Genomic DNA, 23235 nt, shown 5'->3' with positions numbered 1-23235 from the left:
TACTGATGCAAACCGCTTTGGGTTCCCTAATGGGGGGGAAAGCAGGGCAATAGATTACCCAGGTAAATATTTACATAGGTGAGAAATTCCATGTTATTTCAACCTTATTTATTTAAATATTTCTAAGCTGAAAGAATATGGGCTCAAAGCAACTTACGTGTATGCAGAGAAAATACTTCCGACAATAAAACCAGATGTGGATGGCTTCCACAGGGGCCTCCACGTGGCAGGTTTCCCCACAGCTGCCCTGCCCCTAGGGTTGCCAGGTCCCTCTTCGCAACCGGAGGGAGGTTTTTGGGGTGGAGCCTGAGGAGGGGAGGGTTTGGGGAGGGGAGGGACTTCAATGCCATACAGTCCAATTGCCAAAGCGGCCGTTTTCTCCAGGGGAACTGATCTCGATCAGCTGGAGATCAGTTGTAATAGCAGGAGATCTCCAGCTAGTACCTGGAGGTTGGCAACCCTACCTGCCCCAGCCCCCCAGAAGTGGCCACCCCCCTCTTTTGGGCCACCAGGGCTTTTGCAGCTACCACACAGGGTGTCTGTTGTGGGGAGAGGAAGGGAAGGAGATTGTAAGCTGGTTTGATTCCTCCTTAAGTCATAGAGAAAGTCGGCATATAAAAACCAATTCTTCTTCAGGCACAAAAATGCATGCAGAAATCAGCAGATAAACTGAAGTAGTATGGGGCCAGAACCGAAGAAAAGCCCCACGTCAGGGGAAATGATTGCTATGTGGGCTGGAAAATCTGAAGTGTCCCGCCCGCACAGCAGCCATCAAGGTTTTACTGCGACCTTTCCCAAAGCTCTGGAGCAAAGCAGGCTTGAAAAAGATCTTCGAAAAGCCCAGGAAACCCCCAGAGGTGCACAAATGCACCATAATGCTGGGCAGAAGGTAAAAAACCTGTCTCCCAAAAGCACTCAACTCGAGGCAGGTAACCTGTACAGAAATGGCCCTAATCAACTGGCAGCCTGCTAAAAATGCCAACCATCCCTGACATGGCACAATCCGTGATAGCACACACTATTATTTATTCCAGTCCAACCGACTCCCTCCTTGCTTTTAATTGCTTTAAGCCGCCAATCAAATCAATAAAACAGCACTAGGTTAAAGGCATGGTAACTTATTTCAACATAATGGATCATGTAAAAAGCTACCCTTTGCCCAATCCACTACCACTTCCTTTCCTTCAGATAATCCCCGAGTCTCCAACACCCTCCTACGCAACCCGTTATGAGTAAAATAACTCTCAGCCCCTGCACAGCTCTTTGCAGAATAAAGGAATGTGTAGGTATGTTGTTAGCGTAAACTTCCTTATTCGAATATATTTCAGAGAAGCAATACGGAGTGCCAACGTTCAGGCCTGCAGCCAGGAACACTGCAGAATATGAAGTCACCTTGCACGACTGTGAAATCAAAGAAAACCCTTCATGCGTTTTCCTTGAAGTTATGTCATGCAACTTTTTAAAATACACAAAGTTAAGGGTTTGTTGGTCACGCCAGTCTTTAATCTTACTGTTGACAGACTGTGCTAGTTGACTTCGTCCCGTGCAACATGGTGGGAAAGTACCTGTATGGAGAGCCAGCATGGTGTAGTGGTTAAGAGCGGTGGTTTGGAGAGGTGGACTCTCTGAACTGAAGTACCAGGTTTGATTCCCCACTCCTCCACGTGAGCAACGGAGACTAATCTGGTGAACTGGATTTGTTTCCCCACTCGTACACGTAAAGCCAGCTGGGTGACCTTGGGCTAGTCACCGCTCTCTCAGCCCCACCTACCTCACAGGGTGTCTGTTGCGGGGAGGGGAAGGGAAGGTGATTGTAAGCAGGTTTGATTGTAAGCCCTTAAGTGGTAAAGTCAGCATATAAAAACCAATTATTATTATTATTCTAACCCTAGAGACAAGTTTTTTAAAAATGGAAAGTGAACATTCAACACAGACACACCAGCTACTCATCCCTGCCCCTGCTGCATCCCCAAATGCCAACCTGAGGCCCTCTTCATGCATCCAAAAGTGAACCGCTCAAGTTCCCTCTTCACCGAACTGCCTTAAGAGAAGTGAGCCAGAGGAGGGAGGGGACACAACAAATGAAAAGTCAATAAAGGAAACTATGAAGGGGTACCTTCTGCAACCTTAAACACACTGTTAACAGAATGATTTCACTATGAACTATAAAATAATCAATAAAATACAAAGGGGACACTCAGCCGGTTTCTATCCACTCATCCGAGGGGGGAAAGTCATAGCGCACATATTGTAATTTTTGAGCTAAACTGCCTCTTCTCGGCTGCCCCTTCCCCTTGCTGCTAGGAAGTATTTCCTTGGAAACCGTCTCCGCTATGGATTTTTTTTTTACTCAGATACATAAAGAGTCAATGTAGGCTATGTTTTATACCAATTTCTTAGTTCTCACTGGGATGTTTTTAATTGCTTTAGGGATAATTTGGTCAATGTTTCTTCATGAAAAAGGATGTATAAAACATAGGACTGTAGTTCAATCAGACAAGAGATCAGACTGAAAATTATCATACGGGACAAAACCCCAACGAATGGAAGAGGGGTGAATTGTCCAGTTTTTTAAACTTCCACCATCACAACAGCAGCAAATATATTCCAGAGGATCTTTTCTTTTTTGTGTACTAAATCTTACATGAAGTTGGAAAAACTTGGAGTATTCTTCCAGCTACTTTTAAAAGAAATACATAATGACCAAAATGTTCATGGGAGCTGAGGATGTAGAATATTGTCAAAGTAAATTTAGCTAATGGCGAGGTTTGCCCATTACAATCTGGCTGGCACTCCATAAACACAACCAACTCTTTTCCCCAAACCACTTCTGGTGTGGCCTATCAACTTATACCTGCTAAGAGTGCTGAGACTCCCAGGTAGGGTAGCCAGGTCCCTTTTTGCCACTGGTGGAAGGTTTTTGGGGCGGAGCCTAATGAGGGCAGGGTTTGAAGAGGGGAGGGACTTCAATGCCATAGAGTCCAATTGCCAAAGCGGGCATTTTCTCCAGAGGTGAACTTGTTATGTATGTGTTAGAAGGTAAGCAGGGGGAAATCCTAGGAGCTTGAGTCCTGGGCAAAGGCTCCTAGCCCTGCTCGCCCCATTGGCCGAAACCGGGCCGCGCTATTGGCCCTAAGCCAGTGTGCGCCGTTGGGCACGGGAAGGTTGTTCCCCCCCTATCACAGATCAGGGGGGAGCGGCCACAGGCGGCAAGGGGGGCATATAAGCAGGACCATTCCCAATGTATCCCCAGTTCTGTTCTACCCTACAATAAACGTTGGTTGCATTGAACTCCGTCTCCGACCTCTTGAATCCTGCCCACGCAGACTTAACAGAACTGATCTCTATCGGCTGGAGATCAGCTGCAATAGCAGGAGATCTCCGGCTACTTCCTGGATGTTGGCAACCCTACTCCCGGACCCCACATTCACTATGACCAAGATTCATAGAGCCTTGCATTTCATTTATTTTCAGTTTTCTACACCCCACTTCATCGCTTACAAGGCTCAAGGCAGTTCGCAACCTGCTTTACTAGGTTGATACCTGCACACATAGTATATGAGAGACTTATACTAACCAGTATTACAACAAGAACCTATTATACCAGATGTTTGAGTAATTGGGAATAGAATTTACAACATATACACATGCCTGGTTGGGTTTGAACTTTTTGTATTTGTATTCATTAATGTATTTCTGTAAATGTGTGCAGGCTTAAGAGAGGGTTTTAATTAACCACTGATGAAGGCCCCAGAGGCCGAAAAGCGTTTGGTATGTGGTTAGTTATCAACCTCAGGATATGCCATTGTGCTATTTTAATGCTTTTAAATAATTTAAATTTTACATAGCGCTTCTAATAAATTATACTTTCAGTATTTATACATAGACTTATACATATTTTCTTTTCACCCATCCTTGGGTACCCAAGGTTATTTCTAAGATAGGATCCTGCCCAGGCCGCAACTGTCTTTATTACAGTCTTATACAAGGTCATGTTTGGTAAGAGCTGCTAGGCAGAGGATAGCTAGCACACAAGAGAGCATTACAATGTTCTGGCCGGAGATATTCACCCTGATATTACTAGTTCTGTTGCAAGATTTTTGGCGGAGGTGATGTCGCTTAAACGTCAAAATAAAATAAGTGTGTAGGCCAAGCTGAATGTTGGATCAAACTTTGTGATTTGAATGATCTCAGTTCAATGAGGTGTTCAGGGGAATATATTGATTGTTATAGTTTTAATGATGTTTAGTAACTATGCTTAGTAATTATATTTTACTGTGTTTTGACCTTAAGTATATGTTCGGTACTGTAAATTGATTATTTGCTGTTGTATTATGTGTCATTGTCATGGTTAAGCTCAAGACCTTTGGTCAAAGGAGCTAGTAAATAAATGGAAATGGACAATGCTCTGGCCTTGCATTTACGGAAGCATGGACCATCATCGCCAGATCTCCTACAAGTTTGTAAGGGAAGACAGCCTACATGTCTGATACAGCTGGGGGGAACGCAGCCTTTGCTGCCACGCTATCTGCAAACACACCAGAGATGCCCCAGTTTTTAGTTCCAATCACAGCTTTTGGATTACACTGAAAGCTGCTGCCCGACCATATGTCAAGCTTTGGAAGTAACTTGGCTGGCAAGGCAACGCTGAAATCAGATCGGGGGCGGGGGGGTATGATACACCACTGGACACATTAACCATGGTTATAATTAAACCATAATACAGCATTAACCATAGTTTGTGTGACTCAGACATCATGGCAAACTAATGGTTAGAGGAAGCGTTGAGCATCTCCGCTTCTTTTTATCACCACCTTCCTTCTTTCAGTCAGATTCAGATTCAGACACCTTTATTGGCATAGTAAAATAGCAACAAGGGAGCATAAATACAGGCACCCGCAAGGATTCACAAACAACAACTGACCAAGACTCAGCCATCAAGTTAAAACACTTCAATCTAAAAACCATAATACATTCATCCAGCCAGCAGATATGAACTGCAGCGAACACCGGCACCCTTCCAGTTAATGTCGCCCAGCGCCTACAAATTACCTCGGTTGGTTTTAAACTGTTTGTTTATTCTTTACCCTCTTATTTTTATTTTTGATGACAATCATCAGAAACTCTGCCACATGTTCGGTGACGGCAGGTGTCTTGTCCTCTTTCAGTCTTGTAGGGCATAGGAGGCCTGGCGACCTTCTTAGCAAAATTAATTATTGAATACCAAGGGAACAAAGTGAGAGTGAAAACAAATAATCTAAGCCTTTTCTAGCAGACAAATATGCCTGACCGAGGAAACACACAGTTAGTAGTAGCGTCTTCAACAACGCCTGCTGTTTGTTCCTTGGTTGTCTAGAGTGCATTTGTTTTATGCTAACAGTGCAAACACATTCGCAGCCCAAACACCCTTGGAATCCCAAACGTGCTCCTTCATTTTAGAACACTGGTTCCCAACCGGGGGTCCGCGAGAACTAAATGAAGGTCCACGAAACAAAGTTATAAACTCAAAATAAATTAATATTTTCAATTAAAAGTTCTCTATTATAAAAAATATATGCAAATATTATTCTAAGTTTAATGTTTAACTCACAGTTATGATTAAAGTTTATTTTCAAATCCTCGGAATTTTTATTTTGAACCTTGGGGTCCCTGCACCGAACAAAAAAGTCCTAGTGGTCCTTGGTCCAAAAAAGGTTGGGAACCACTGTTTTAGAAGATCATTCAGTATTCTCAGCTCAAGTCTTGAGTTCAACCATATGATTATTTTCAGCAGATTTTCAATATGGAGATTCACAGGCGGACCTGAAAGGGGGGGGAAGCTTGTTAGGAGCCGGGGTGACCCCGTGCCAGTGTAGGTGACACCTTGTTACAGAATAAGGTGGCATCTAAGTGGGGGCAAACCTGTCAGTCTCCAGGTGACGCCGGCCCCCGCCATCAGCACAGCCATGCTGGCAGGGCTTTCCCAGAAGGGAAAGCCAAGCCAGCGTGGAGGGGGGGGGGTGTTCCCAGGGCGTTCCCAGTGATAGAGCTGCCTTTAGGCAGCTTCCGCAGCCTTTTCACCCCAGGAACACCCCCTTGAGCAGCGGCGGGGCTCCACCACCCTTTTCGGTAGCGTAGCCTCGCTTTGTGCTATGGGGCATTTCCCCCTTTTTTTCCCTTTCTTTCTTTTTAAAAATACTTTTTTTGTCTCCGCAGTAGACGGGAAGCCTCTGAGGAGGAGGTGCGGCTCCACCATTCCTGGCCACCGAGGATCTACCCCCCACTTCAGGATTGCAATTTCCCATAACTTGGGGAAAGGTGGGGCAAGAACAGCAGAAAGTTTAAAGGTTGGCTATATTTTCCTTGTGTGTGTTAAGGGCCATCAAGTCACTTCTGACGTATGGCAACCCTATGAATGAATGACCTCTAAAACGTCCTATCGTTAACAGCAAACCCCGCATGTGGCCCTCCCTTTCGAACACAAGGTACATTTTAAAAGTTATGTTTTTCTTGCAACACTTCCTTACCTAATTTTTTGTTTGCTTAGGGGACACCCAATTCACAAGCTACAAGGTGTACCATAACAACAGGGCTAATAAACTTTAAAAATAATATTTTAGAGAAATTATCAAAGCACTGTGTTCCTTGCTCAAACGGATGTTGGCTGTGATGAGATGTAAAAGCAAAAAGTCAAAGAACTAAGGTTTTTACAACAGCTGTCAAATTTGAAGTTGCGCAAATGAAAACAGAGCGTATTTTTACCTTGTTACCAATCTGTGACGCATTATCCACCTTTCCTCATTTCAAAAACAACTACCACACCATCCTACAAAGCACGGGTCTTGTGGAGAGATCAGATATATCAATCTACTTCTCTTCTAATGGCTTTGTCAGGATTAATATTCCAATCAGCGGATATCCACATGAAGCAACAGCCACCTGACTCCATATGACCATCTGTGCAGTGGATTAAAGCTTGGAGGGCTTTAAGAGGGGAGTGGACATGTTCATGGAGGAGAGGGCTATTCATGCTATTAGTTGGAATGGATGCTGGTCATGCTGCATACCTGTTCTCTCTAGTATCAGAGGAGCATGCCTATTATTTTGGGTGCGGTGGAACACGGGCAGGATGGTGCTGCTGCAGTCGTCTTGTTTGTGGTTTCCTAGAGGCACCTGGTTGGCTATTGTGTGAGCAGACTGTTGGACTTGATGGGCCTTGGTCTGATCCAGCAGTGTCTTTCTTATGTTCTTATTACAAGTGTCAAGTTTAGTGGAAGAGGACAGTATAGTAAGTTTAAAAGGGACAGCTCCAAAATTTGAAAAGTCTGAAAAAGTCTATGCTAATGAGGAGCCCCGTGGCGCAGAGTGATAAACTGCATTACTGCAGTCAAAAGCTGCGCTCACGACTTGAGTTCGATCCCAACGGAAGTTGGTTTCAGGTAGCCGGCCCAAGCCTTCCATCCTTCCGAGGTCGGTCAGATGAGTACCCAGCTTGCTGGGGGTGAAAGGAAGATGATGGGGGAAGGCACTGGCAAACCACCCCGCAAACAAAGTCTGCTTAGTAAACGTCGGGATGTGACGTCACCCCATGGGTCAGGAATGACCCGGTGCTTGCACAGGGGACCTTTACCTTTTTTTAATGAGAAGGTGCTGACACCATACCTTAGGTCAAGAAAGAGAATGTGAGGGGTGGATTAACTACCCCAGGGACAGTTTAATCAGACTCTTTTGTAGTCTGCTTCCCCCCCTCAGCATACCAATCGTCTGCCAAGTGTATTTAAGATGACAAGTAAGAGTATATCTGCAGGATCACTTCATAAAGAATGTATTGCCTGTACGTTGCTGAGCTAAGTAATATCCACTAAAGCGCCTCTGCAAGAAACCCATCAACCATACCCAATGTGGCCCACTGGGGGACGATTTGCTACCTTCTGCCCACTCCAGATCCAGCCCACAGGCTGGACAACTACCATATCCAATTGCTACGAGTTACCAGGGAGAAGGAGAAGGGGAGGATGGATCTCCTGGCTCTCATGAATCAGAGAACTGGAAATGACTTCTTCGCTAATTAAAATAGTAGGATTCTGGAAAACTCAGGACAGGGATGGGAAGCAAGATACACTCATTCCAGCCTACATCACTGGGCTGGGAGTTAAATGGACCTGAAGTCCATATCACGGGAGCAACCACTTTTGCAAGGAACGTAAGATTAGCCTTACTGGATCAGACCAGTGGTCCATCTGTTACAGCTGTTTGTTTCCCAGAGTCAGAAAGCCACAGGGAAGCCCACCTGCAGACGACTCCCCCAGCACCTGAAGTATTCTGCCCCTGTACCCAAAGACCCCATTCAGCTACTAGCCAGTGACAGACCTACCCTCCATCCATCTGTCCAACCCACTTTTAAACCCATCTACGCCAACTGCCAGCTACTTTCTGGAAGAAGCAGGCCTTCCTTTTGTGTGTCCTTAACTCTACCACCAACCAGTTTCACAGAGCAATCCTAAGCTCTAATATTACAGGAGGAGTGGGAAAGTGTCTCTCTATCAATTTCTTCACAGGTTATTTGCTCAGGGATTCAACGCTGTTGGGAAGCAGGCTTTCTTCTTGCTTCTCCACAGCACAGGGTTGCCAGCCTCCAAGTGGGACCGGGAGATCTCCAGGAATCACAACTGATCTCTGGACAACACAGATCAGTTCCCCTGGAGAAAATGGCTGCTTTGGAAGCTGGCCGCCATGACATCTTACCCCTCTAGGGTCTCTCTCCTTCCCAAACCCTGCTCTCTCCAGGCTCCACACCCAAAAATCTCAAGGGATTTCCCTTCCCACAGTTGGCAACACAACTGGCACAGCGTCATGGTGCACCAACGCGTGTCCCAGGTTTCCCCCGGCACATGCTTTGCTCCAAAGGAAAGATCACAGCATGGCCTGGGGTGAAAACGAATGGTCCCTTTAGCTTCCTTTATTCCCTGTTTCAGCCAGGATTCAGCCAGGATCAAATGCACGTTTGGCGAAACACATGCGTTCGATCCTGCCTGAATCCTGGCTGAAACAGGGAAGAAAGGAAGCTAAAGCGACCATGCGTTCTCGCCCCTGGACGAGCAGGAAAGTTTGGGTTTCTCTGGTCCCGCCCACACAGCAGCCTTTTTCCCCACCGGGGTAATTTCCTCCCCCGCCACCAGGGTCTTTTAAGGTTTGTTTTTTTTAATTGGAGATTGAACATAGTTATAGCAATATGCATACTCAGTTCCCTGAATCACCAGCTTTCAGCTTTCCCCCCCAAAGTAACTCCCTGGCAGCTTTCACTGCGGAGATATAAGGGGAAAGGCACACCTGTCCAACAAAAGGGACTCAAGAGGCGTCCTTTAAAAAAAAAAAAAAAACGAGAACCGGGAATTGAAATCAGTTGTTGGTTGAATAAACCTTCAATTCATGACTGGAGAGAGAAATTATGGATGTATATGAGGATGGCCAAATTAACGGAATTCCTACATGGAAAAGATATGGAAGAATTTAAAAAAACGTGGGCAAAGCTCGTTGTAATATTTTTATATTTTACTGTTAATAGATATTTTAAAAACTGTTTAGACCACTGGTTCCCAACCGGGGGTCCACAGACCCCCAGGGGTCCACGAGAACTAAATTAAGGTCCGCGAAACAAAGTTATAAACCCATAATAAATTAATCTTTTCGATTAAAAGTTTTCTATTATAAAAAAACATATTCAAATATTATTCTAAGTTTAATGTTTAACTCACAGTTATGATTAAAGTTTATTTTCAAATTCTCTGAATTTTAATTTTGAACCTTGGGGTCCCTGCACCGAACAAAAAAGTCCTAGTGGTCCCTGGTCAAAAAAAGGTTGGGAACCACTGGTTTAGACCCTTCTCTGGAACTCGGGTGACGGGTCACTTTTGTAAGGCGGGCGGAGGGTCGAAGGGGTCTCTTTTTAAACCCGGCAATTCTGTAGCCAGGAATGTACCAATTCGGATACACAGACACTCTTTTGCATGTTAGGTTTTCAATTTTTTTTTTAATCTCATTATCATCGCATATGTCTGTTTGGCGTTATGAAAATTAATTAACAAAATTATAAAAAAGAAAGAAAAACAAGACCCTGAAGGCGAGGGCTGGCAGGGAACGGCCCTTGCTGGGGGGGGACCAGGGGCGGAGAAACGAGGGGAACACCTGCCAAGTGGAAGCACCCCCATCCTTGCCGGTATAGGCGGCTGCCCTAGCAACAGGGGAAATCCACACGCCCGTCCCTGCGTGGGAAACACCTCTATCCGCTTTCTCCTTCCCCCCCCCCCACCCAATAAAGCATTTTGCAGACCTAGGTCACCCCCCCCCCCCGGTCATCTTTCGCAGTACCAATAGCTAGCTGTCGCCGCTTTGGGAGAGATCTGCTGCGTCGTTTTAATGCCGGTTTCCCCGTGGGTGGGGAGAGAAGCCCCCAGTGGCAGGGAGAACCCACGGGCGACGTTTCTCTTCTGCGTGCCCTGCAGGCGGGATCAGCTGAGCAGAAGAGAAACGTCGCCCGTGGGTTCTCCCTGCCACTGGGGGCTTCTCTCCCCACCCACGCCCCGGAGGCAAGGCTACTCCGGGGGGCTCCAGAAGACCCGCCGCCGGGGAGATCTCCCTTCGCCTCTCGGAGGACCCCAGAAGGCCCCCCCACCCCCCAAGCAAACCAGATCCCGCCCCCCTTGGCTGATCCCCCTTTGCAAATAGTCTCCCTTCTCCCCCCACCCCCCCAAAAAAGAGCCGTCGCCCGACGCGCGCAACGCAACGCCGAGACTTTCTTTCTTTCTTTCCAGCCTCCTGTTGCGAGCCCCCCCACCCCCCACCCCAAGCGCCACCTCGTCTCTCGCTCCGGGATCGGGGGGTGGGTGGGAGCCACAGCAAAGATAGCCAGGGGGGGGGCTTGAGCGCCCAGCGGGGACAGGAGAGAAGGGGGCCAGCTATAACCCACCGACCCACCTCGATCCAGGCGCCTGACTCGGGACGTTCCCCTCTCCCAATGCAAATAGGTATGAGCGGAGCCCGGGGGAGGGCGAGGCAGGGACGCGCGGGCGAAGAAAACGCAGCGAAGCGTCCAAGCTTCTTGGCCATTTGTGCATGGGGGGCTTTTTGCCTTGGATGGGCCGCTCTCTAAATGCACATTTTCCCCATCCGAATTCTCAAAACTCTGCATGGGGGGGGGGGCTTATTGTTGAGTTTTGGGGGTTTTTTAAATAATTTTTTTATTGTTTTCTCATTGTATACATCACACATCATTTCCCATTAATACTTAACAGCATGGGCTTACTGTTGAGTTTTGAGAATAGGGATGGGGGGAACGCGCATCTCGAGAGCGGCCAATCCAAGGCGAGACCCCCCCACCCCGGGCATCCATGGCAAAGACTCAACCGCGAGCCCCCCATGCCGAGTTTGGAGAATTGGGACGGGGGGGGGGGAGAGAGAGAGAGAGAAATGCGCATCCAGTGCGTAAACGGCCCAAGCCGGTGGGAGGGCGGCGGGTCGGCCCCTTCCAGGGGAAAGGGGTGGGGTGGGGTGGGGGTCGAGGGGGCAGGCCTCCTTCTCGGCGCCGGGGGGGGGGCCACTCACCCGGGTGGTGGGGGTAAGGGCAGCCGCAGGAGCCCCTGTGGCCCGGCGCGGGGTGCAAGGGCGGCGGCGGCGCGGCGGCGGGCATCCTCCCCTCCCGGCGGCGTTGGCTGGCCGCTCCGCCCGGCGGGCTGCTGCTCGGCGGCGCGCTCCGGAGAGCCGGGAGGCGCCCGGTCCCCTCCAGCCACGCCCTGCCCGCCTCCCCGCCCGCCTCCCCGGGGGCTGCCCGGGCTCCCTCCGCCCGGGCGCGTCGGGGACGGCAGGGGAGTCGAGCGCGGCTGGCGCTGGCTTTGCAGACCGTGTTTGCGCGTTGGATCTGGCGGCTGGGAGAGGGAGGGTCCTTGGCTGGCCGCTGGGCTGGATCCGCTTCCCCCTCCGTCCCTCCCTCCCTCCCCCCAAATCCAGTGGAGCGCGGGGGTCTCCTCGTGGCGAGGGTTGCCAACCTCCAGGAACGCCAAACCTTTTTTCTTTCTTTTCTTTCTTTTTTAAATGAAATTTTTATTATTTATTTTTTCAACTTGAACATACGCATAAAACATCGGTCGTTTAAAATTAAACAAGATACTAAAACGTCAACGATTATAGCAGTTAAAATAGAAAACGACTCCCACCCTCACCCTCTTCCATCCTAAATTGATTTTTATATACTTTTGCTAACAACTCTAATCCCTATCCTGTTAACACTTTACAATTAACAGACTTATCTCATCTAATTATACAGTGGGTCAATGCATTTATCTGGGCTGAATAAAGACCTTGCGTTCATGGCCCATTACCAATGCTGATTTCTCCACACCCATCTCTCCCCTGGACATCACAGACTCTTCTGCATATCACACCTAATCCCATCAAGCCTGCTATTCACATTTACATACTGTTCCTCTACTTAAAGACCGATGGATTCACATTCTAGCTGTATCTGAAGAAGTGAGCTGTGGCTCACGAAAGCTCATACCCTACCAGAAAATATTTTTGTTAGTCTTTAAGGTGCTACTGGACTCTTGCCCTTTTTGATTTCTCATCTAATTACTAATTCAATAGCTTAACATTAATAAATTCATAATCCAAACTGTGTAACCGTGTTGTCGAAGGCTTTCACGGTCAGAGTTCACTGGTTCTTGTAGGTTATCCGGGCTGTGTGACCGTGGTCTTGGTATTTTCTTTCCTGACGTTTCGCCAGCAGTTGTGGCAGGCATCTTCAGAGGAGTAACACTGAAGGACAGCGTCTCTCAGTGTCAAGTGTGTAGGAAGAGTAATATATAGTCAGAAAGGGGTTGGGTTATTGTCCTGCAAAAAGTATCAAAGGTAATGTGCTAATTAGGACAGTGAATTTGCACATTACCTTTGATACTTTTTGCAGGACAATCATTCAGCTCAAACCCAACCCCTTTCTGACTATATATTAATCTTCCTACTCCCTTGACCCTGAGAGACGCTGTCCTTCAGTGTTACTCCTCTGAAGATGCCTGCCACAGCTGCTGGCGAAACGTCAGGAAAGAAAATACCAAGACCACGGTCACACAGCCCGGATAACCTACAAGAACCGATGAACTCTGACCGTGAAAGCCTTCGACAATATTTTCATAATCCAAAGTTATCAAAGGGATTAAAGCAAAGAATATCCTTTAAGCGGTCCCGTTAAAAATTGCTTCTCACAATAAAGTCTCCACGCCTCCCATAGGAACGCCAAATCTAACACAGATCAACCATACAAAGTATCGCTAAACGACAGACTGTATTATACAATAACATTGGCAAGCACGTACAAAAAGTCCTATTTCTTAAGCATAAAGAAAAGGGCAAGAGTCCAGTAGCACCTTAAAGATAACAAAAATATTTTCTTGCAGGGTATGAGCTTTCGTGAGCCACAGCTCACTTCTTCAGGCTCACGAAAGCTCATACCCTACCAGAAAATATTTTTGTTAAGTCTTGAAGGTGCTACTGGACTCTTGCCCTTTTCTACTACTGCAGACAGACTAACATGGCTACCCACTGCAAATTAAGCATAAAGAGTAATACTTACCTGGAATCCACACCTGAAAGAAGAAGGGAAAAAAACCTAGAATTGGTATCTGTTGGACTTTTTGTCTGTCTTTAGGACAGTGAATTTTGGAAACCTTGGAATATTGTGACTTTGTGTCTTTATGCTTAAGAAATAGGACTTTTTGTATGTGTTTGTCAATGTTATTGTATAATACAGTCTGTTGTTTAGCTATATTTTGTATGGTTGATCTGTGTTAGATTGGGAGTAACTACAGTTATACACAGAGGTCTCTATTTTGGCTTACTAACCTCCAGGTACTGGCTGGAGATCTCCCGCTATTACAACTGATCTCCAGCCGGTAGGTTTTTGGCTCCACCCCAAAAACCTCCCGCCGGTGTCAAAGGGACCTGGCAACCCTAGCAATTGGGCTCTATGGCATTGAAGTCCCTTCCCTCTCGAAACCTGTCCTCTTCAGGCTCTGCCCCCAAAATTCCCCAACCCGGTGCTGGCAACCCTATCTGCCCTTTTGTACTCTTATAACACCTGGCTAAAGCAACACAGGGATTTTAGGTGATAGAAACACCCTGCCTGACTTGACACACTTCTGAATGACGCTGTTATTTTGTTATCCTCTTTTCAGATCCTCATAGTAGTCACAACAATGTTGTCATCTAGTGTAAAACTGGTCCTTGCCATTGCTAAAGGATCCATTAATAGGGTTGCCAAACTCCAGGTCCTAGCTGGAGATCTCCCGCTATTACAACTGACCTCCAGTCGATAGAGATCAGTTCACCTGGAGAAAATGGCCACTTTGGCAATTGGACTCTATGGCATTGAAGTCCCTCCCCTCTCCAAACCCCACCCTCCTCAGGCTCCGCCTCAAAAATCTCCAGGTATTTCCCAACCTGGAGCTGGCAACCCCACTCATGGCGAGTCAGACCCATTGGTCTGTCCAGGTCAGTCTTGTCTACTTGTCTCAAAGGAGCTTTCCCATCACCAGATCATTTTATCGAGACCTTGCCTGGGATTAAATTTGGGGCCTTCTGCATGTAAAGCAGATGCTGTACCACTGAATCCCAGCTGCACCCCAAAAATCCAGAAGGTAGGAAGGGCAGCTGTCCCCCTCTCCGGAGATGCAGTACTGGCTTAACCTGTTGAGTTATTTGCCTGTGATGCAGTTGTTGAAGATGGGTGCCCGTCAAGGGAAAATAAGTCAGGAAACACTATCAGATTTCAGCGTTCACATATTGTTTTTATAAAATACATTCTGCTGTTGGGTTTCCATTTTTTTTCCTGACAGAAATGTTATCTTCAACAGCTACATGAGGTTCAAGAATTCATCAGGTGAAGCCTTTCTCCGCAGAACTGAATTGCTGGGTTGTTGAATGCCTGCCTTTCATGCGTCTGTTACATTTATATAAAATTGAGCCAGAACGCCACAGCATGTTATCTCCTGGTCACATTACCGTCCCATGCTGTTCTGACCTTTCCCTGGCAGGAATCCTCTGCATAAATAGAAATCTCTCAGGTGTGGCTCCCCTACCACAGTAAAAAAGAAAGCATCGCGTGCCCCCCCACCCCGTCTGCCCTTCACGTTGCCATTAAAGCACAAGAGAGTGGTTTTCCATTTCCTTCTTTTGTTCTGTACCTGCCTCATCATGGAAGGTTTAATTAGTGAAATAAATCCAGTGACTATGTACTGGTTTACACTTGAACCATGACTATGTCATGGTGATCTGGGATGCTGATTGGTTGATTGGTTGATTGATTGATTGATTGAGGTGCTTAAAGGTCTGTGAAAAATTACAGGCAGCAGGGACTATTTTAGTGGTGAAAAGAATTCTACCCTCTCATATTTCTCCACCGGTCCCGTTCTTGCCATAGCCTCTCATTCTGCTCCTTTATCCCATCGCACACATACACACACCCCACAAAAAAGTAACTGCTGGGGGTGGGTGGGGGGATTTAAGTCAGTTGAACATTAGGAGACACAACCTCATGGTGAGTGCACTTTGACAATGGAACTAAGGACATAAGAACATAGGAAAGGCCATGCTGGATCAGACCAAGGCCCATCAAGTCCAGCAGTCTGTTCACACAGTGGCCAACCAGGTGCTTCTAGGAAGCCCACAAGCAAGACGACTGCAGCAGCATCCTGCCTATGTTCCACAGCATCTAATATAATAGGCATGCTCCTCTGACACTAGAGAGAATAGGTATGCATCGTGACTAGTAGCCATTTTTACTAGTAGCCATGAATAGCCCTATCCTCCATGAACTAAGTTTGGGGAGCTGGAACTCTATAGTTCAGTTCAGTTTTTATTGCATATGGCCAATGGCAGTTACAAAAAGTAACAAAAAATAAAACACCACAAAACCAGCATGGTGAAGAAGTTTGAGCGTTGACCTAGGATCTTGGAGATCTATGTTTGAATCCCCACTCTTGCTTGCTGGGTGAGCTTGGACTAGCCACACACTCTCAGCCTCACCTATCTCACATAGGTTGCTGTGAGGATCAAATGGAGGAGTGGAGAATGATGTCAGTTTCTTTGGGGTCCCCACTGGGGAGAACAGTGGAGGATAAATAAAGTAAATAAATAAGATCTATCAGCAACGCTCTAACTTCTGTGATTCTACACTGAACAGGGGATTAGACTAGATGGCCTAGAAGCCCCACTTCCAATTTAGAAGTGGTGACAACAGTATGGGGGAAGGGTTAAATCCCCTCCTGACTCAGAGCCACAGTCCCAGGCTAAATCACACTTCCCAGGGATGCTTTTAGCCTTTAAAACCTAGAGGGACATACAGAAGAAAAAAGCTATTGCCAATTTGCCAAAGCCAAGCAGATTTGCAAGTTTATGACGGCCGAAACCATTCTCTTTCACCATTATGAAACCTGTTTTACTTAGCAATTTGAAAAGCCTTGACTTTTTTTTAAAGTTTCAGAGCCAGCGTGGTGTAGTGGTTAAGAGCAGTGATTTGGAGCAGTGGACTCTAATCTGGAGAACCGGGTTTGATTCCCCACTCCTCCACATGAACTGCAGACACTAATCTGGTGAACTGGATTGGTTTCCCCACCCCTCCACATGAAGCCTGCTGGGTGACCTTGGGCTAGTCACAGTTTGCTCTGAACTCTCTCAGCCTCACCTACCTCACAAGGTGTCTGTTGTAGGGAGGGGAAGGTGATTATAGGCCGGTTTGATTCTTCCTTAAGTGGTAGAGAAAGTCGGCATATAAAAACCAACTCTTCTTCTTCTGTCTCATTGCTGGGGAAGAAAGGGATTGGAAGAGAGGCCACAGAAGTCTTTCCAAGGCAGGTGGTTCCCTTCTTCCCCTCTTCGCTGCCCAGCATAATAGCTTTTTTTCATTTCCTGACCAGAGCCTGAATAATAATGACGTGTATATAAAGTGGAGATTAAGACTGGGAAGGGCAGCCATGAAGGAGCTAGAAAATATTTTGAAGTGTAAGGATGTGTCACTGGCCACCAAGACTAGATTAATTCATGCCATCGTATTCCCTATTACTATGTATGGGTGTGAAAGCTGGACAGTGAAGAAAGCTGATAGGAAGAAAATATGTTACCCGAAATGCTCTTTAATTGGGGAATTAGCTGAGCAGATCGGTAACTTTAATATTTATAAAGTGAAATCAACCAACTATACCAGAGCCCATTAACTGTGACCTTAAGAATAAAGACAGACAAGGGATTCCGAATTAAGAGTTTATGTCGTTTCTTTCATTCAATGATGCAACACAAACATACAGAGTTTTCTAATAAATAAAAGGTAGCAGAATAAGGATGGATGCCAACGTGGCAGGAGGTTGTTGGTTAGGGGAAATATTTACCGTTCTTGAAGAGGAGTTGTCCAAGTTCCAGTAGACTACGATGATTAAAAAGGGGGACATGGGGAATAAACAGGGGGCATGGGTGTCAACATATGTCAAAGTTATGGCTTTGTCCAGAAGTCCTAAAGTCCAGACAAGCTGTGCGCGACAATGGGTAGCCCCCAGCATATTCTAGCATGGCTGCTCACTCTGGCAGAGTGCCAGGCTGTATGAAATGGGAGGCCCTAAGGTAACCTATGGGCTGTGGGCACCCCAGATATACTGTTTTTCTGGGGGTGGGGTGAGGGGATTTACCCCTCCTGGGTTCCCAGGTGACAAAAAACTTAATGGCTAGCTGCCGGGGTGGGGTGGGTGAGAATTTAGAAATCTATTTTTATTCCAGTGGCTTACACAACCTGGGAGGAACCGGTAGATCTCTGCTGAAGTGCTTAACGTTCTTAAACAAAAGGCGCGATCACTGCTAATGCCTGGGGATCGCTGCTGCATGGCTGGAGGAACGACTCATCGCTGATATCAGGATCGCTGCTGATTGCCCATTAAGCTGCTGATGTTGCAATGGGAGAGGGGAGTGTTGGCAGTGACTACGTGACTGTCTTCTTTTCACGACATGGCTGCAGCTGGAACAGAGTTTGCACAGGAACATGGAGTCTCTCAGGCTCACTGGAGGGTGCCCTTGCCTCTGCTTCCTAGCTGCCAGCTGCGCGGAGCGCACAGCGGCTGTGTCAGTTTCAACGGTGCGCGCTGCGGCCATCCCAGTAGCTTTTGGGGCGGCCGCGCGACTGGAACAGTAGTCGTGTGCCTGCATATCGGGTTACCATGTCCAGTCCAGGAATTAGGCGGCCCGTAAGCTTACAATTGATTCCTTTGAAATGTGGTGTTGGAGGAGAGTGTTACGGATTCCGTGGACTGCCAAAAAAACAAATCAGTGGGTTATAGATCAAATCAAGCCTGAACTGACCCTAGAAGCTAAAATGACTAAACTGAGGCTGTCGTATTTTGGTCACATCATGAGACGACAAGAGTCACTGGAAAAGACAGTCATGCTGGGAAAAGTTGAGGGCAGCAGGAAAAGAGGAAGACCCAACAAGAGATGGATTGCCTCTATAAAGGAAGCCACAGCCTTCAATTTGTAAGATCTGAGCAAGGCTGTCAAAGATAGGACATTTTGGAGGACTTTCGTTCATAGGGTCGCCATGAGTCTGAAGCGACTTGACGGCACTTAACACACACACATGTAAAGTGCCGTCAAGTCACAGCTGACTTCTGGCGACCCCAGCAAGGGGCTTTCAAGGCAAGTGAGAAAGAGAGGTGGTTTGCCATTGCCTTCCTCTGCAGAGCCTTCCTTGGTGGTCTCCCTTCCAAGAACTGACCCTGCTTAGCTTCCAAAATCTGACAAGATCAGGCTATACCATGCTGCCTTCCCTCCCTAATAATAATGGCAGTCACATTTTAATGCTTGTAAAGACTGGCCTGTTTTTGACGTAGCCAGTAGGTTAAGGAACCAAAAAGTGGATTTAAATGAATAAAAATAAATAAGGAAACGTTTCTCATTTAGTGTTGCTGTTCAAAGATGCCCAGGACCTTTTCATTCCTGTGACAGAAACTCCACATGGCGTGCCTCATAGGGGCAGAGAATGTGCATTATTGCCACTGTGCTGTAGTGATTAGGACCGGTGGTTAGGAGCGGTGAGAACCGGGTTTGAGACCCACTCCTCCACATGAGCGATGGAGGCTAATCTGGTGAAGTAGATGTGTTTCCCCACTCCTACTCATGAAGCCAGCTGGGTGACCTTGGGCTAGTCACACTCAGCCCCACCTACCTCACAGGGTGTCTGTTGTGGGGAGGGGAAGGTATGGTGACTGTAGGCCGGTTTGATTCTTCCTTAAGTGGTAGAGAAAGTCGGCATATGAAACCAACTACTACTACTACTACTTCTTCTTCTTCTTCTTCCCCCAAATCTGCTGTTTGAGGTGGTTGCATCATCCTGCCTAATGGCAGAGCCGGCCTTTGTATTGTGTGGCCACCAAAGTAACTGTAAAGGTTACCTACTGCTGTTTCCCTGTATAGTTTTTCACGGTCACTTTGTTCGTTCCCCGTTCCATACTATGCAGTCAAGCATGGAGCGTTGTAATTACAGGAGGAGGTTGGCTGGTGACCTCCTGCTCTCTACGGATGGCTGGAATGAAAGCACCTGACATATTTATGGGTCTGTTCTTGCAGCTTCCTCTAAATCCTTTTTTGGGGGGATGGGGAGGGGAGTCATAATGACACCTCTGCCCATAGAAATGACATCCAAAGTTCGAAAAATTCAAGCACAGAATGAAAACAAAGTGTAGAGAGCACAAAGCATACCCTTTGCCACCGCTATTGATGAGCCCATGAGCCAGATGTTGAACACAGGAAGCTGGCTTATACTGAATCAGACCCTTAGTCCATCAAAGTCAGTATTGTCTACTCAGAGTGGCAGCAGCTCTCCAGGGTCTCAGGTAGAGGTATTTCACATCACCTACTTGCCTGGTCCCTTTTAACTGGAGATGCCGGGGATTGAACCTGGGACCTTCTGCATGCCAAGCAGATGCTCTAACACTGTGCCACAGCCCCTTCCCAAACGTTTAAACAGTTCTTCCTTGGGGATCAAAATGTGGCACTGGAGCAAAAACAAAAGAGCTGAAGAAACAGGCCTGTGCTCTGGAGAACCAAGATGGCCCTAATTCCTGCTCCATTTCACTCCCATCATATCTACTGTAAATGGTTATTTGGGGGGGGGGGAAGCGACAATGGAACTTGTGTCGATCAGAGCTACAGACTTCTCCATTAGACCCAAATGTTTTGATTCCGTTTGTTTGTAAAATACACAGCAGCTGCCTGGTGCATACAAGATATTGACTGCTTTAAAGCTGGCCTATTTTATTTTCAGCAGCGACTGGGAACTACCATCTGTCTTGCTGATTAACAGACACCTGACACATAACAGAATACAAAAAATAATAAGGGGCTGTTATGACTGTACAATTGCTTCCATAGTACAATCAGATTATGCTTACTTTTATTTATAGAAGCAGAGTTCAGGGGAGGCAATTTCATTGTTATTGAACCCACCAAAAAGCAGCATTTATGCCTCTGCGGCAGCTCGAAGAAGAAGAAGAGTTGTTTTTATAGGCCGACTTTCTCTACCACTCAAGGGAGACTCAAACCGGCTTACAATCACCGTCCCTTCCCCTCCCCACAATAGACACCCTGTGAGGTAGGTGGGGCTGAGAGACTGTGACTAGCCCAAGGTCACCCAGCTGGCTTCATGTGTAGGAGTGGGGAAACCAACCCGGTTCACCAGATTAGCCTCCGCTGCTCATGTGGAGGAGTGGAGAATCAAACCCAGTTCTCCAGATTAGAGTCCACCACTCCAATACTTGACAGTGCTATTAGATTGGTCCCACCAATGTGTAACCCAGGGGTCCCCTACATTTTTGAGCCTGTGGGCATCTTTGGAGTTCTGACACAGGGCCGTGGGCACAACCACAAAATGGGTGGCGGAGCCATACACACAACCAAGGGAAGTCCAAGTGCAGGGAGAAGAGGGGTAATTTTGAAAACACACTGGGAAGGAGGACTGAGAGTGGGGGGGAAGCAACATTGGTGTCAGCTGCCACTGAAGCAACATTATTTTAATCTGCACAACCAATCAAATTTCCAATGGCCTATCAGAGCCTCTGCTGGGCAAAAGCCCCATCTGGCTCCACCCACATTCTGAAAACACTTGTACGGCACCAGGTAAAGTGTCAGCAGGTGCTATGATGCCCACAGGCACCACATTGAGGACCCCGGGTGTAATGCATCTTAGCAGTGATAGATTACTGGCTATTGTGGATTTACTTAAGAATCAAGTCCTTTCAGACCATATCTAATCAGCATGGTATTTGCAGACCAAGCAGCAACTAACATCTCTTACTCATTTGGTATTACAATATCCTTACAGAGTTCTCTACTTCTCCAAGCGACGAGAGGTCCCAGGGGTAGCGCTCACCTGGGTTGGTTAGCTTTGCAGGACAGAGTGCTGGAAACCGATGGTATCTTGCTTTAAGAACATAAGAAAGGCCATTCTGGATCAGACCAAGGCCCATCAAGTCCAGCAGTCTGTTCACACAGTGGCCAACCAGGTGCCTCTAGGAAGCCCCCAAACCAGACGACTGCAGCAGCATTATCCTGCCTGTGTTCAAAAGCACCTAATATATTTGGCGTGCTCCTCTGATCCTGAAGAGAATAGGTATGCATCATAACTAGTATCATTTTTATCAATAGCCTTGAATAGCCCTATCCTTTATGAAAATGTCCAATATAGGGTTGCCAGGTCCCTCTTCGCCACTGCCGGGGGTTTTGGGGGGCGGAGCCTGAGGAGTGTGGGGTTTGGAGAGGGGACTGACTCCAATGCCATAGAGCCCAATTGCCAAAGCGGCCATTTTCGCCAGGGGAACTGATGTCTATCAGCTGGAGATCAGTTGTAATAGTGGGAGAGCTCCAGCTAGTACCTGGAGGTTGGCAACCCTAGTCCAATCCCCTCTTAAAGCCCTCCAAGTTGACAGCCACCAACACATCCTGGGGCAGGGAGTGCACCAAAAATAAGACAGAAGTCTTGTAGTTCCGTAAAGACCAACAAAATACCAGACTGGCATGTAATAGAAGCTGCCCTGGCTATTACGGAGACTTATCAGTCAGAGGGCTTATAGGGGCCAATACTTGCTAAGGGGCAATGGTTCTCCCCATCCTTCAACTTGGCCACATAAGAAACAGTGCAAGCAACAGAATCTCATAGTCCCAGAATCAGTGTGACAAGAGTCTTCTAAATCTCTAGTTATGTCATGCGACTAGTCCTGCTAGACATAGCAACGGCCGCACACTCTGCAGAGCAGTTGCACAGCAACAGAGTAGGTCCCCGAGTAATATCCACAGAGGGCAGGCTCAGTTGCGCAAAGAGCAACACCATACAGAGAAACGCACCCACTGAGGAATGAAAGAGCAATAACAGAGTACTACAGTGTGCGCCTATTCGCGTTTATTCAACGGAGTTGGGGGAGATGATTGATGGAAATAGACACTACCCCTTCAACTTAGCATTCGGGCCAAAACTTACAGGTTCATTGAAAAAGTGTTGTTGTTTTCCTTTTTCTTGACTGTTCCTATGTACATGTTCACATGGAAAATGTAATGCGTGGGTGATAATACAATCGGCAGCGATTGCTATGATTCCTGGAGGAGCTAGGAGTGTGGTAATAGTTGGATGCTGGTGTAGGACCAGGGAGATCTGGGTTCACATCCCTACACACGGTACACGGCTTAACTAGATGCTACATTGAGAGTTCCATGTCAGGAGCTCCCAGTATTTTTTAAAAGTCTCTTACCAGGTGTGGAGGGGTCCAATTCAAACTGGGACCAGGGAAAGGGAAGTATAAGTCTTAGGGCTGCCAGGCCGAACCTGGCAATCAGCGAGAGCTTGGGGGAAGGGACATGGGAGTGGGTGCACAGCTTTGTGTGCACCATAACATCACTTCCAGGGAAACCTAGAAGTGACACAGGGAAGCTCTAGGAATCACTCTAGGTTTTACCATAGAGTTTCCAGCAGTTCCTAGAGTTACCCAACATCACTTATGTTTTTTTTCCCCCAGAAGTGATATCACAGTGCAATGCAGCCAATTAAAAAAAAATTACTCCCAACACCACTCTGACTGGCAGTGGGCAATGCAGGTTGTCTGACAACCCTAGTCTTCATCCATGCCATTTTCCTAATATAAATGGGCTGCAGGGTGCTATTTGTCCTGTTAGGAAAACTTAGGT

General features: G+C 47.0%; 1 protein-coding gene across 1 annotated transcript in view; it reads right to left on the bottom strand.

The window, feature by feature from the left end:
• The window catches only part of DCLK3 (doublecortin like kinase 3), a 37161-nt gene extending 25496 nt beyond the window's left edge, over window positions 1-11665 (bottom strand). Inside the window, exon 1 of the mRNA XM_056857435.1 lies at window positions 11581-11665. Coding sequence (XP_056713413.1) covers window positions 11581-11665 — 85 coding nt within the window. The remainder of the gene's footprint in view (window positions 1-11580) is intronic.
• Between the last annotated feature and the right edge of the window lie 11570 nt (window positions 11666-23235).

This window comes from Euleptes europaea, chromosome 11, assembly GCF_029931775.1.
Source record: "Euleptes europaea isolate rEulEur1 chromosome 11, rEulEur1.hap1, whole genome shotgun sequence".
NCBI lineage: Eukaryota > Metazoa > Chordata > Lepidosauria > Squamata > Sphaerodactylidae > Euleptes > Euleptes europaea.
The sequence above is the reverse complement of the archived record's forward strand: the minus strand, read 5'-3'. Positions and strand labels throughout refer to the sequence as shown.